Source organism: Marmota marmota, unplaced genomic scaffold (assembly GCF_001458135.2).
Source record: "Marmota marmota marmota unplaced genomic scaffold, marMar, whole genome shotgun sequence".
NCBI lineage: Eukaryota > Metazoa > Chordata > Mammalia > Rodentia > Sciuridae > Marmota > Marmota marmota.
The window spans coordinates 6,518,405-6,531,014 of NW_025999998.1; the positions used below are offsets into that span (position 1 = coordinate 6,518,405).

A 12,610-nucleotide genomic window follows, 5' to 3' on the forward strand; every position below is an offset into this window, starting at 1 on the left:
CTGCTCCTCTTCTGCCGGTGGGTCGCAGGCCCGCCTACCTTGCAGGAGTGATTGGAAGCTCTGTCCCTCCGCGGGCCACTGGGCCTTTTCTGTCGGTCGACATTTAACTTATTTCTCCTGACTCTGAGAACTTGAACCTAGCACAGAATTAAAAAGAAAGGAAAAATGTACAAAGAGCTTTCTACAGGCAGAACTTTGTGAATAAAGCAGACAAATGCTACTAGAGTATAAAGGAGGAGAATGGTACTTCTGGAATGTTTTGTGGAAGAGGGAGCATTTTCATTTGGCCCCCAAGGAAGGAGACTAGTTTATGATAGAGTTAATGGGAGTGAGGGCTTGGAGATAAGATTGCAGGGCACTGTTGGTCTCTGAGTTTTGCGGGGGATAGTGAGTGTCAGTGCTCAAAGATCTGAGGGGCAGAGGATGCCAATCTGAGGAATTTGGGCTTTGCTTAGAAGAGAGTGGGAAGCTTTTGCAATGTCGCCTTTAGGAAGGTGAGTCTTCAGACCAGCATTTTATTAGCTATTTATAATGAGACAGAGAATTCTGTGTGTCCAGAGTCACTCTAAGCAACTAACTTTGGACCTAATTGGACTATGAGTTTGTAAATGAGGCCATGATCCATAATGACAAAAGAATGCCATGGCCACAGAAAGGTCATCCAGTTTGCCCATGGTTGTTCTGACTTTAGAGCCCAAAGTTCTGCTTCCTGGGAAACCTCTGGGTCCAGGACAACCCAAGAGATGGGGTCACCTGAACTCCAGAGGAGTTTAAGGCAGCTGTTTGATTGGAGGATATACCCGTCATATACTTGGGGAACACCTCATTCCCCATTGATTTTAGAGTAATTACAAAGACAGGCTTCTGGAACAGGAAGGGTTATCAGCACCTTGTCCCCAACTTACCAATGATTCTTTTCACAGCAGTACCATCAGAACCAGTCTCTGTGCCCAGATCCCAAGAGTGCATGAGAAACACCTCTTGAGATTCTCCTATCTTAATACTGAAATCAGTAAGGTCTGAGGTCATAGGGATAGTTTGGAGAGAGATTTTGGATTGAGATTCAGCCTAAGGGTTGAATGGAAGAAATGCAAAGTCCTTTGACTATCAAGGTAAAAAATAGTAGTCCCAAAGGAGAAAGGAACACTCTCCAGCCCAACCCCTATCTCTACCATCTGGATAGTGTCACACCCCCTTCAATGTGCATCCTCACTCTTCCTTCCACATGAGAAGGTGAATAACATGGACAAAGCTGTAATAAATAAACAGCACTGAGCCAGTCTGCTGGCTCATCATTCTCAAAGAATAGAATCTCAAATGTAGAATAGATTGTAGGTAACATGCAACATATGTATTTATACTGTATGTGAATGTGGGAATTCCTTTTGTATTTTGAGACTTAATAAAAAAGCATACACAGTGTCCAGCTGGTAGCTATTTTTAAATGTTAATTTGATTTATAGCTTCAAAATATTTCTATTTCTTCCTCTTAAAAATTCTTGGAGAAATTTACAAATGATATGTGTGGTCATTTCTTAAATACATCAGTACTTTAGGGGAGGCTTTTGTTTGCTGTGAATTGTTTTTCGGGGTTGGTAATGGTTTGGAGTAGAGTCATTTCTACTCTTGGTGTCTTGTCTCTCTGGAAACCAGTGGGACATGCTTGTTACAGAGAGACTTGTGATCAGAAGCTGGATGGACCTGGAGCTATGCAGAAGGGCAACTGTACAGGAGTTATTAGCTTAGTGGTTATAATAACTGTATTCCCAAATGCTCCTACCATTTCCAATGTTTGTCAGCCATAAATAACAGTAGAGAATGCTTTCATCTAAATTGCTGAAATTCTTTAGGCATTTTTAGGAAACAGTATCTATGGTTTTCATTATCAAATTGCTATATACACTTTTAGTTTAGTTTGACCACAGAATTTAGGATTTGGTATCTACCCCCTCCCAAATATGAGTGAGTGAGTGAATGAATGAATGAATGAATTCACCACTAAGCAATAGTCTTTAAATACTTACTGTGGTATTTGATACCTACTATTCCTGGGATGAGCTATTAACCAGAGTCTCATTCCAATATCAGTCTTAGGAGGGGAGAAAGACATTAACCAGATAATAACAAAATGTTCACTGGTAGAAGTGCTATGAATGTGGTATTGGGAAATGGAACTCTAAGTGCATATAATAGGTCAGCTGACCTCCTCTACAAAAGACGGCTCAGGTGAGACTCTTTGGGAAGTCAGCAAAAGAACTGAGCCCAGAAGTATAGTTAAGAGTTAATAAGAGTAGGGATAGGGATTGGGAGGTGGTGGTGTTGTAGGCAGAGGTCTTGGCAAATGCCAATGGACAGGCAAAAATGCTCCATGTTGAGGAACTGAAGGACATTATAAGGTCTGTGGTTAAGTTTGGGGTCCAGGTAGTCTAAATTAAATGAGATATAAAATGAAATCCTTGTGGTAGAAAATAAGGGCTTAAATTTTATATGAAAATTTGAGGGATTGAAAATTTAAATGTAAAAGCAAGATTTGTTCTTTAGAGAACTATCTGAAAAACACAGCAAAGTCTGAAGAAGAAAAGAATTAATTTCTCCTAGCCCCACATTCACATACAACCATTTTTTAAAAAATATATTGGTTGTTCCTGCTCCCTAGTTATTTTCTTATGTGTAAGTTTTATAAAGGTATTGAAATTATACCATGTTAGACTGTGGTTGTAGCTCAGTGAAGGAGCACTTGTCTAGCACGTGTGAGGCACTATTTTCAATCCTCTCAGAAAGAGAGAGGGCGGCGGGGGGAAGCACTGGTTTCAATCCTTAGCAGAAGAAAGAAAGAGAGGGAGAGAGAGAGAGAGAGAGAGAGAGAGAAAGGTATTTTGTCCATGTATAACTAAAAAATTTTTTAAAAAGAAATTACACTATGTATACCATTTTGCATGTTGCTGTTTTTCTTATGATTAAATTTTTAGTATCAACCCGTGTTTGTTATGTACTCTTAAGACAGTGTTATTTTTTAACATAATGTTTATTTTTTAAAGATTTAGGTGGACACAATATCTTTATTTTTATTTTTATGTGGTGTTGAGGATTGAACCCAGTGCCTCGCACATGCCAGGCGAGCACACTTCTACTTGAGCCACATCTCCAGCCAAGACAGTGTCATTTTTAGTAGCTGTATAATACTTCACTCTGTTTACTCTGTTGAGCAGGTTCCATCCTGGTTCTCAGCCCACATGGAAGAAGATCCATGAAAGGGTATGCAGTCTTCTTACATCCCACAGAGCTCAGCAGCATGTGAACAAGGTTAGGAGTTCCGATGAAACTAAATCTTTATTGACAAAGTAATAAGGGAACTGGAACTTGCAGTCTAGTGAGGGAAACACACATTAATCAAGTAACTACAGGAATAAATGTACAACTGTGACATTTACCACGGAGAGTACAAGGTGACCTGAGAGTGTGCAGCAGGGGCACGTAAGTAGTTAAGAGCCAGGGAGGAAGAGGAGGAGGAGCTTAGATCTGAGGAATGAGTGGCAGCTACTTTGGTGCACACCTTTCATGGAGTGGAGGTCCCGTGAAGGGGTCCTTTTAAAGGACTGAGAGAAGATGGTCTAACTTGTCTGTAGCACATTTCCTCTACACTTGGGAACCCAGTCCAGAGAAGAATATGGGGTGTGTGTGTGGTCCAGGTAAGATTGAAGAAAGTTTTTCTAAAATTTAATAAGGCGATTTTGGCTGTTTGACTTACATGTGGGTGTTAGGAGTATTCTGATCCATTGGTAGATATATCCAGAACTTTATGTGTACTACAGACCTACAACTAAGCCACCTTTAACAATGCAAAAGAATACAAATGAAAGGTTAGCAGTACACTCAGTGTCTGGATATAACCATGCCATATATAGTTGAATTGGTCACCTTGGCTTGTTAAATACTGGCATGTACTAAATTTATGGGATGACATTTACAGGTGGATATTGATTACTGTAACAATGAGAGTAGTGGATTACTTCCTCTTTGTAAAGTTATTGGTTTTACCTTAATTCGCAACCTTTCCAAGTAAAGGACTCTCTTTAAAATGAAGAAAAAAAGAAAGGAAGGAATGGAAAAAAGAATGAAAGAAGGAAGAAAGAAAAGAAGGAGGGAGGAAAGGAAGGAAAGAAAGAGAAAGAAGGAAAGGAAGGAGGGAGGGAAGCTACATACCCACACATACAGCGAACACCACAGATTTGGGATGTATGGGATGCTCACACAAAAACTACTGGTCTCTATTACGTTGTGGCAGTACAATTTCTGGATGTGTTTTATAGGAAGATTCTACCTTTGAAATAAATGATAACCTTGAAAGACCAGGCTGCTCTCCAACGAAATACCCACTGCATGAAGAGATATATTTTTAACTGCTGTCATAAGTAAGTAAGAAGCTTCAGTACTTATTATCCTTTTGTGAAAAAAAATTGAAGTTTTCTACCAATGAAGTAACTAAAAAATGTTGTGGACAGAAAATGTGGAGGAGACCTAAGGGCCGTGTTCTTCCTTCACCCAGTAAAACTCAGTAAAGAATGATGGTACATATATCTGCCAGCTCTCTTGCCTCCTATCCCACCTGCTGTCTTTATCTAAAGACCCTTGGGCTTCTTTCAGCTCCTTGAACCAGTCCCTTTCCTTGAACCAGGGGCCTTTGCACTGTTGTTTTCTCCATCTGGAATTCTTCCCGCCTCTGCCCGGGTAACTTCTGTTTGTCCTTCAGCTCTCATCACTTTCCATGACACTCCCTCCTTTATAACACTCTGCACTTATCTTTCATTAAGTGCGACACAGTTTTTTATTATTGTTTTAAATCAGTCTCTTCTACTAGAATGAAACCTTCATGTTATCCAGAACTGTATCTCTTGTCACTTGCCACTTTAAATTTAGCATTTTGTGCAACACAGGGAATACCATTTAACTTTTCAATTGGACATACTGGCTGTGTGTCCCAAACAAGAGTCTGCCTTGCCACCCTCATCTGCCATTATTCTCACATCATTCGGCCCTCCACTGTGGTGGTTACTTAGTAAACTTTCTTAAAAGTGAATGTCAAGTAAGGTAACTCTATCTCATATTTCAATTCAGATATGTGGCAAAGTAGTTGGCCGCATTGTGAGCTGTTCATCATTTCTCAGGTATTCTCTTATATTTTCCTTTCTGAACCAGGCCCAGAATAATAATGGCTCTAACTTTTAGAATGGTATTCTTGCCTGTGGATAGTTGAAAGCTTATTTCTGTGGATGGGAGTGAAGCTGGGGAATTCCTCTTCTGCCATCCTGCTGACCAAAGTCTCAGCTTTTCCTTATCAGATGCTTCCTAAATCCCAAGAATGGGTCCAAACACTTCACATGTATTAAATGAATTGATACTTACTTCTTACAACAACCATATGAGATGAGTACTATTATTAGTTCTGTTTTACAGAGGGAAACAGAGACACTGAGGGATTTAGGTACCTTGCTCAAGGTATATATCTAGTGAATGATGGAACTGACAATATGAACTTAGGAAGTCTGGCTTCAGAGACCATCCTCTTAACCATTACAAAGCTAGAGTGTGTGATGTGAGAACTCTGGGAAGAAAGACAGCAGGTATATAAACAAGAGCCCTTTGAAACCCAAGCAGGGTTTTCAGACACTGCCCTTGGATGTCTTCCAGTAAGATCCTATTGTATTATATTATATATTTCTCACTCCAGCCTCATCAAAATAATTGAGTCTTTTTAAACAATAAAGGAGTATGGGATAACCTGCTAGATTTTCACTATAGTCAGGCTCCTGAAAGTCTGCTTTAAGGATCATTTTTTGCTTTAGGTTACAATTCACCTTGCCCCAGGGCTGGCCAGGTCTCCTCATCTTTATCACAGAGGAATGTGGAGGACAGCTCAGTAATTGTCTACATTAGAACGTTCTGCTTTGTAGATTAAAGGATTCTAGGCCACTTAATCTCTGGTCATGAAAACAGTCATCTAGGCTTTTATTAGGTTGTTGCACAGAACATAGCCCACATAATTATGAAATGCCAAATTGCTTTGAATTTCAACATGGGTAACATCAAGTTACCTAAAGCCTGACCAGCTGGTGTGGACATTGATATGAGGGGACTCAGAAGAGGTAAAAGAAAAAAGCTATAAATTCTGTCTTGGAAAATGGATTTCCTACAAATCAGGAGTCACCACCCCCCTGGGGTTTGGAATATGCTCATGAGTGTTTTCCAGAAACTACCCATTCTATCCTTTTACTAACTCTCCTTTTTTTTTGTATTTTTAAAATTTATTTCTTACATGACAATAGTGGAGTGCATTAATTCATAATTATCCATTCCACTTTTTGAGCTATGGATTCCTAGTGAGGCAGGATCCTGGAGTGTCATCATGTTAGAGAGGTTCTTGTGAAAAACCTGGATGACTTTGGCTAGTCTTAAGCAAACAGGGCATTTATATAAGCAGCACTGTGTAACTAGGGAATATCCAAACAAGTAAAGTCAAGTAGACACAATAGCATAGCTAGCATCACTCCTGTGGGTCGGGAATCGAGATCCCAGAGAGGATGCATATGGCACACTGTGCTGCATTTCCACTACGTGTTCCGGTCGATGCCTTCCTCAAGGACTCTCCTGACTGCAGCATAAATGTCTGTCCTGTCCCTTCTCCATATCAGCTCTTTCATTGTCAGTCAGCTTTTCCTCTCCTGGCTTTCAAGATCTCAGGGAAACCTAAAAGTGGATTCTTAACCACAAAAAAAATGAGGGATTCTTAAATCCAGAATGATGAGTCCAACTATCTGGCCAGGTAGAGAGAGGATAGAGGGAAGAAATGGGTAGAAGGCATTGGAATACATCTGTTTCCTCCTTATTCTGGATGTTTTGGGACTTGGTACTTTTGACATAAAACAGATTATCTCTTGTATACTTTAAAATGGTGAATTTTACTACAAAAATAACAACAACAACAACAATAAAAACTCTGAACTCCTCAGGTTATCCTTAGTTCTCTTGGACAGGGAGGGCATGATTGCCTCTATTCAATATCCCTTACCAATGTGTGAACTAACTGCCCATGTCTGGTACACTTTCTGAGAATCCATTTTTGGAGATGGGTTTACAAGGCCATCTCTATAACACTCCTGATCCCTATGCACTCAGGCCCTCTGCCTTCTGTGCAGGAAGCGGAGACTTAGCAAATTGCATTAGATCTGGCCCACTGGACTCTCTATCCCTGTGAGCATTTGCCCACCTGTGATTCCAGATTCCACCCTGTGGCTTGCCCTCAGGGAGAGAGAGATTGAAGTTTCTTGTAATGCCTCCAGCCAGTTAGTGAGGAACTTGGGCCTGAATTTCCTCAGACACTAGGAAGAATTATATCCCTGAACTTTTTAGAAAATTGAAGAATAACAAAAAGGAAATACATCAAGAAAAGATAAAGGACGCAAATAAATTGAAGTACTGGTTTCTAATCCTGTCATAGCTCATTGCCTCTAGTTCCTAAGACAGTAGCTGGTATGGCATCTAATCTCACCTGTCTCCACTGGGTAGGGGCCATTTGACTTTCTTTCATAGGAGCCCAAACACCTCTGTGAAATCAAGCTGAAAGCAATTCCACCTCACTGCTGAGCCATGCCACTGTTCAGGGCTCTCTCTCTGACTTGGTCACCAGTTTCTGAGGGATTTGGTGATTTGTGAGGATTGAAGCAATGGATAATGGTGTACCTTTCTTCATCCTAGGAGCTTTCGGTCCTGTCAGAGACTAACAGACCACACAGGCAGTGGCTACCCACCCAAATCAGCAGCAAACTTATGGGTTAGCAGTTGAAGAATGAGCATTAGAACCACTGGGAGTGCTTTGAAAAATTTTAGTGCCTGGGCCTCACTCACTCCAGAACAATTTAATTTGAGTCTATATAGGTGGTGCCTAACACTGGTATTTTTTTAAGGTCTCTCAGAGATTCTGATGCACATTTAGGATTGAGAATCTCTGCAATAGATTGTGAGTTTCTTGAGGATGGGGAGTTTGGAACACCCCCAAGTTCCATACTTAACCTCCTCTGTGCTCAATAATGATTGCTCTGTAGAATACAGTTGATTGGAATATGTTGGACAGTTCAACAATTATTTTGTTCCGAGCATTTGCTACACACACACGACTAGTAACAACGGTCACAATAATACTAGGAGGTAGATACTCCAAGTATTGTCATCCTGATATTTTACAAAGAGGTCAAATAACTTGTCCAAGGTCACACAGGTGTTATTCTGCACTGGGAATCTTGGGGAAAGAGGCTCAGAAAACAAATGACCTCATTTGTTTTCATTGGCATAGTCTGAGAAAAGCTAAATGCCAAGAAGGGTAGTATGAAATAATCTTTTTCTCCTTGATTGTGTTGATTGTAGTGATGGAGTATGTGATGTCTCACATTTTACAGGGGAAAATGATGAAGGCTGGAGGAGGATCACGAAGAGCTTGCTCAAGACAACTACACATCCTTGGAGAAATGAACAATGATCTTTGTTGTCTCTATTGAGTTACTGGTGTCTAATCCCCTTTATATCAAACCCTGTATTCATTCTTTTTTGCCCAGGTAAGAATTATTGATTAAAATGTTTGCTGTTTGGGGCTCACATTTTCTTGTCACCTGGAACATTGTGTTTTGTTGTGGCAGGTGCTTTTCCATTTGCAAAGCACGTGTTAGAATTCTGACAAAAAGGTCAAGATGCTTTCTCAGCTATTCTTTATTTTTGTCAGTGAATGTGTTCTTGAAAAGCTTATCTTCCCTCTTCCTTCTTCCTTCTTTCTTTCCCTTCCTTTCTCCCTTCCTTCCTCTTAAATTTTATATGCAACAGAAGTTGCTAATTGGGGGAATAACCTGATAAATCCTGCAGGAAACAATTGTCAACCTGATTTTCTCCTTTTGGCAAATCTGATTTTGTTGTTATTGTTGTTTTTAATGTTAGGCTTGATTTATATGAAGTACTCTTAAAATGTAGGAAAAGAGAATTATTTCTGGAAAAATTCACATTTTGTTTTAATGGTTGAATTTCTATGATAAATTTGTAAGAGGAGGCAGTTTCTTTGGATTGTGGTTTAAACTGTTCTGTTCCCATCCCTTCCTTTTTTCACCCTTAGCAATTCTTAATAAATTTAGATGAATATCAAAATCTTTCTCAAGCATTTCTCCAAAAGAACTACATTAAGTAAATAGGTTCCACAGAAAGGTCTGCCAAAAACCAGACTGTAAATTAATTAGTAGGGTACCTTTATGAAATGCTTACATAGTTGGGGGAGCAGGAAGAGGAAGCAGATGGAAGGAAGGGTTATTAGAAGCACATTTGTTTTCATGGGCACAGACCCAGAGAAAAGGGGGTCTGAAAAATGGAAATCTTCGTTTTTTATTCATATTATAACCTAGGCATCTTCTTCTGTCATACTTGGTATGGTCTGAATGTTTGTATGTCTTCAAATGTTGAAATCTTACCCTGGAAGATGAAAGTATTAGGAAGTGGGGCTTTGGGGGAGGTGATTAGGTCATGAGGGTGGAGCCCTCATGAATGGGATCAGTATCCTAGAAAATTAGGCCCAAGGGAGCTCATTTCTCCCTTCCACCACAAATGAGGATGCAGTGAGGTGGTACCATCTACAAACCAAGAAGAGGGCCCTTAACCAGTTTCCAAATCTGTTTGTACCTTGGCCTTCCTGGCCTCCAGAACTGCGAGAAGTAAATTTGTTATGTTTAGAAGCTCCCTGGTATTTGGTATTTTGTTATAGTATCTCAAATGAACAAAGACAATATACTAAAATTCTTTTAGTTTTTACAAGATACAGAGAGAGCTAGGTTTTCTTTTCTCATTATGACCACAAAAATTGGTTTGTTAGGAAAACAAAATTAAGTAGAAAAAGAGACTCCCAAAACAAAAACAAAACTCATTTAACTCATCTCAGAATTCTAGTCAGTTGGAGCTGGGGTTGTGGCTTAGTGGTAGAGTACTTGCCTAGCACATGCGAGATTCTGGGTTCGCTCTTCAGTATCACATAAAAATAAATAAATAAAATAAAGATATTGTCCTCTCCGGGCTCAGGCCTTAGCCATGTGACATGGCTTAACGCACCAAGAAAGTCAGAATCATGGGTAAATATGGGACCCACTATGGTGCCTCCCTCCGGAAAATGGTGAGGAAAATTGAATCAGCCAGCACACCAAGTACACTTGTCCATTCTGTAGCAAAACCAAGATGAAGAGACGGGCTGTGGGGATTGGGCACTGTGGTTTCTGCATGAAAATAGTGGTTGGTGGTGCCTGGACCTACAACACCACATCTGCCGTCAAGGTCAGCTCTGCAATCAGAAGGCTGAAGGAATTGAAAGACCAGTAGAAAGTTCTAATATATAACAAAATTGTGGTTTGTTGTTAATTGTATTAACTGGATATTCTGATGTGAATTGTATTAATATTACCCTTTAAAAAGAGATTTGTAAACTGAAGCCTTTCTAATTTGAATTGGAAAATTTTGCTGAGATGGGTTATTGTAATTCAGGGTTTTTTTTTCCCCCAGTATTTAGATGATAATGGCATGAAACTAAGTCTTAGGTATATGCTTACCTTTTTAAAAAAAAAAAAAAAAAAAACACTGTTCAACTTCTTAGTGAACATATTGTGCAAAATTTGTTTTAAAGGTAAAATGTGCTAAAATACACAAAGGATATACATAAAACAAAGATTGTGTCCAACTACAACTAAAAAATAAAATATTGAAAAAATAAATTAAAAAAGAATTCTAGTCAATTAAAAGCATATATTCTAATAAGCATTCCACCTTTAGAAGCGGACAAAGCAGGCTTAAATTACATGCATTTATAAATGTTCTTGATGTTTTTGGAACTACCATTTATCAATTTGTTATTTTGATATTACCTTTAAGAAGTCATCAAAATTTCAAAAAATACTGTGTTACATTAAGATTATAGTATGCTGGGCTCAGAGGCACACACCTGTAATCCCAGTGGCTTGCGAGGCTGAGGCAGGAGGGTCATGAGTTCAAAGCCAGCCTCAGCAAAAGTGAGGTGTTAAGCAACTCAGTGAGAACCCTGTCTCTAAATAAAATACAAAATAGAGGTGGGAATGTGGCTCAGTGGTCAAGTGCCCCTGAGTTCAATCCCCTGTACCACCCCCCCCCCAAAAAAAAAGATTATGGTACAGTTCTCAGAAAAGGTCCATTTACATAAGTAGTTAAGGGAAAGAAGTCCTAATGAATTCATATCTCATTTTAGTTATTTTAAAATACATGAAACTCAGTGTTCATTTTTCAAAAATGGTTTGTGCATAACTTCTTAATTTAATAAGATCTTGAATGCTTGCTTTTATTAAGTCATTTTTTTATTAAATATACCTTTTTTCTCACTTTCTGATCTGTTAATTCTATTTTTATATTATTTTTATTTTAACTTTTTATTTCTCAAAGAATCATTGTTTTGAGGAGTCATCTTAGGGCTGGGGTTGTGGTTCAGATATTTTGCTTTTGGATTATGTAACAGCACGAATAATTTTGTCATGTATTGGGGTTTGGATTGCTGTGTGAAGATCTGTGTAATTCAACACAATAAAAAAAGAATCTCCATCTATCTTGCTTCAGTTTATAATTTATTTCTTGACTTTCACAGATGAAGATCTGTCAAATCCTGGACCATAATTTACAAATATATTTCATGAGATTTTGGTGAAAATCATTGTACATGCTGCTGTACAATGAGACCTTTATGGCCACTAGGCTAGCTGAAGCTTATAGGGCCTGTATTATAAAAGAGATTTTTAAAAATGAGAGTGTGAATAAAAGAGGTTTTAAGTGAAAAATGTGAGAAGCTTGATGTGTTATGTATTTGAGTTCAACCTCCCCCTGAATGCTATGTTATTCTCAACATACCCATGACACCACTCAATGAGTTTCATTTAAAGGGTCCTCTCATCTTTCTGATGGACATTCTGAGGAGTAGGACATTCCCTCTAGTCCATGCTATGACGAACAAATCTTCTAGTATTTCCAAGTGGACTACTGGCCCTTCCCTAATTAGGGGTTCCAACCAAGAAGTACTTGGGAACTTTCAGATTGTGTTAGCTTTCTGTTGCAGTGGCAAAATATGGGAGACAAACGACTTAAAAGAGGAAAGCTTTATTTTGGCTCTAGGTTTCAGAGATTTTAGTCCATGGTCAGCTGGCTCCATTCTATCGGCTTGTGTTGAGGCAGATCATTATGGCGGAGAGGGTATTGTGGAGCAGATCTGCTTACCTCATGGAGTCAGGAACGTAGGGAGAGAGAACAAGTGAGGGTTTGGGACAAGATTTGCCCTTCAAAGTCAGGCCCCTAGTGACCTACTTATTCTGCCTAGGCCTCACCTCTTAATAGCCCATTCAGCTAGAACTCATCAATGGATTAATCCATTGATGAGGTTAGTGACTTCATGATTGAATCACTTTTCAAAGCCCCACTTTTGAATAATGTTGCATCAGAGACCAAACCTTCAACAACCTGAGTCTTTAGGGTTCATTTCAGATGCAAACCACAACACTGGTCTTGGGAAAAATTCCCTCTCACC

The 12,610-nt window shown here is 39.2% G+C and overlaps 1 protein-coding gene and 1 pseudogene across 11 annotated transcripts in view; both read left to right on the top strand.

Moving 5' to 3' along the window:
• Positions 1 to 11,641, top strand: part of Spata6l (spermatogenesis associated 6 like) — a 64,141-nt gene extending 52,500 nt beyond the window's left edge. For all 11 annotated transcript variants that reach the window (XM_048806822.1, XM_048806827.1, XM_048806829.1 and 8 more), the window contains 3 exons: positions 3,210 to 3,303; positions 4,311 to 4,412; positions 8,451 to 11,641. In XM_048806822.1, coding sequence (XP_048662779.1) covers positions 3,210 to 3,303; positions 4,311 to 4,400 — 184 coding nt within the window. In that variant the 3' untranslated portion in view covers positions 4,401 to 4,412; positions 8,451 to 11,641. The remainder of the gene's footprint in view (positions 1 to 3,209; positions 3,304 to 4,310; positions 4,413 to 8,450) is intronic.
• Positions 10,118 to 11,641, top strand: LOC107148305 (annotated as a pseudogene).
• Positions 11,642 to 12,610: the final 969 nt, after the last annotated feature.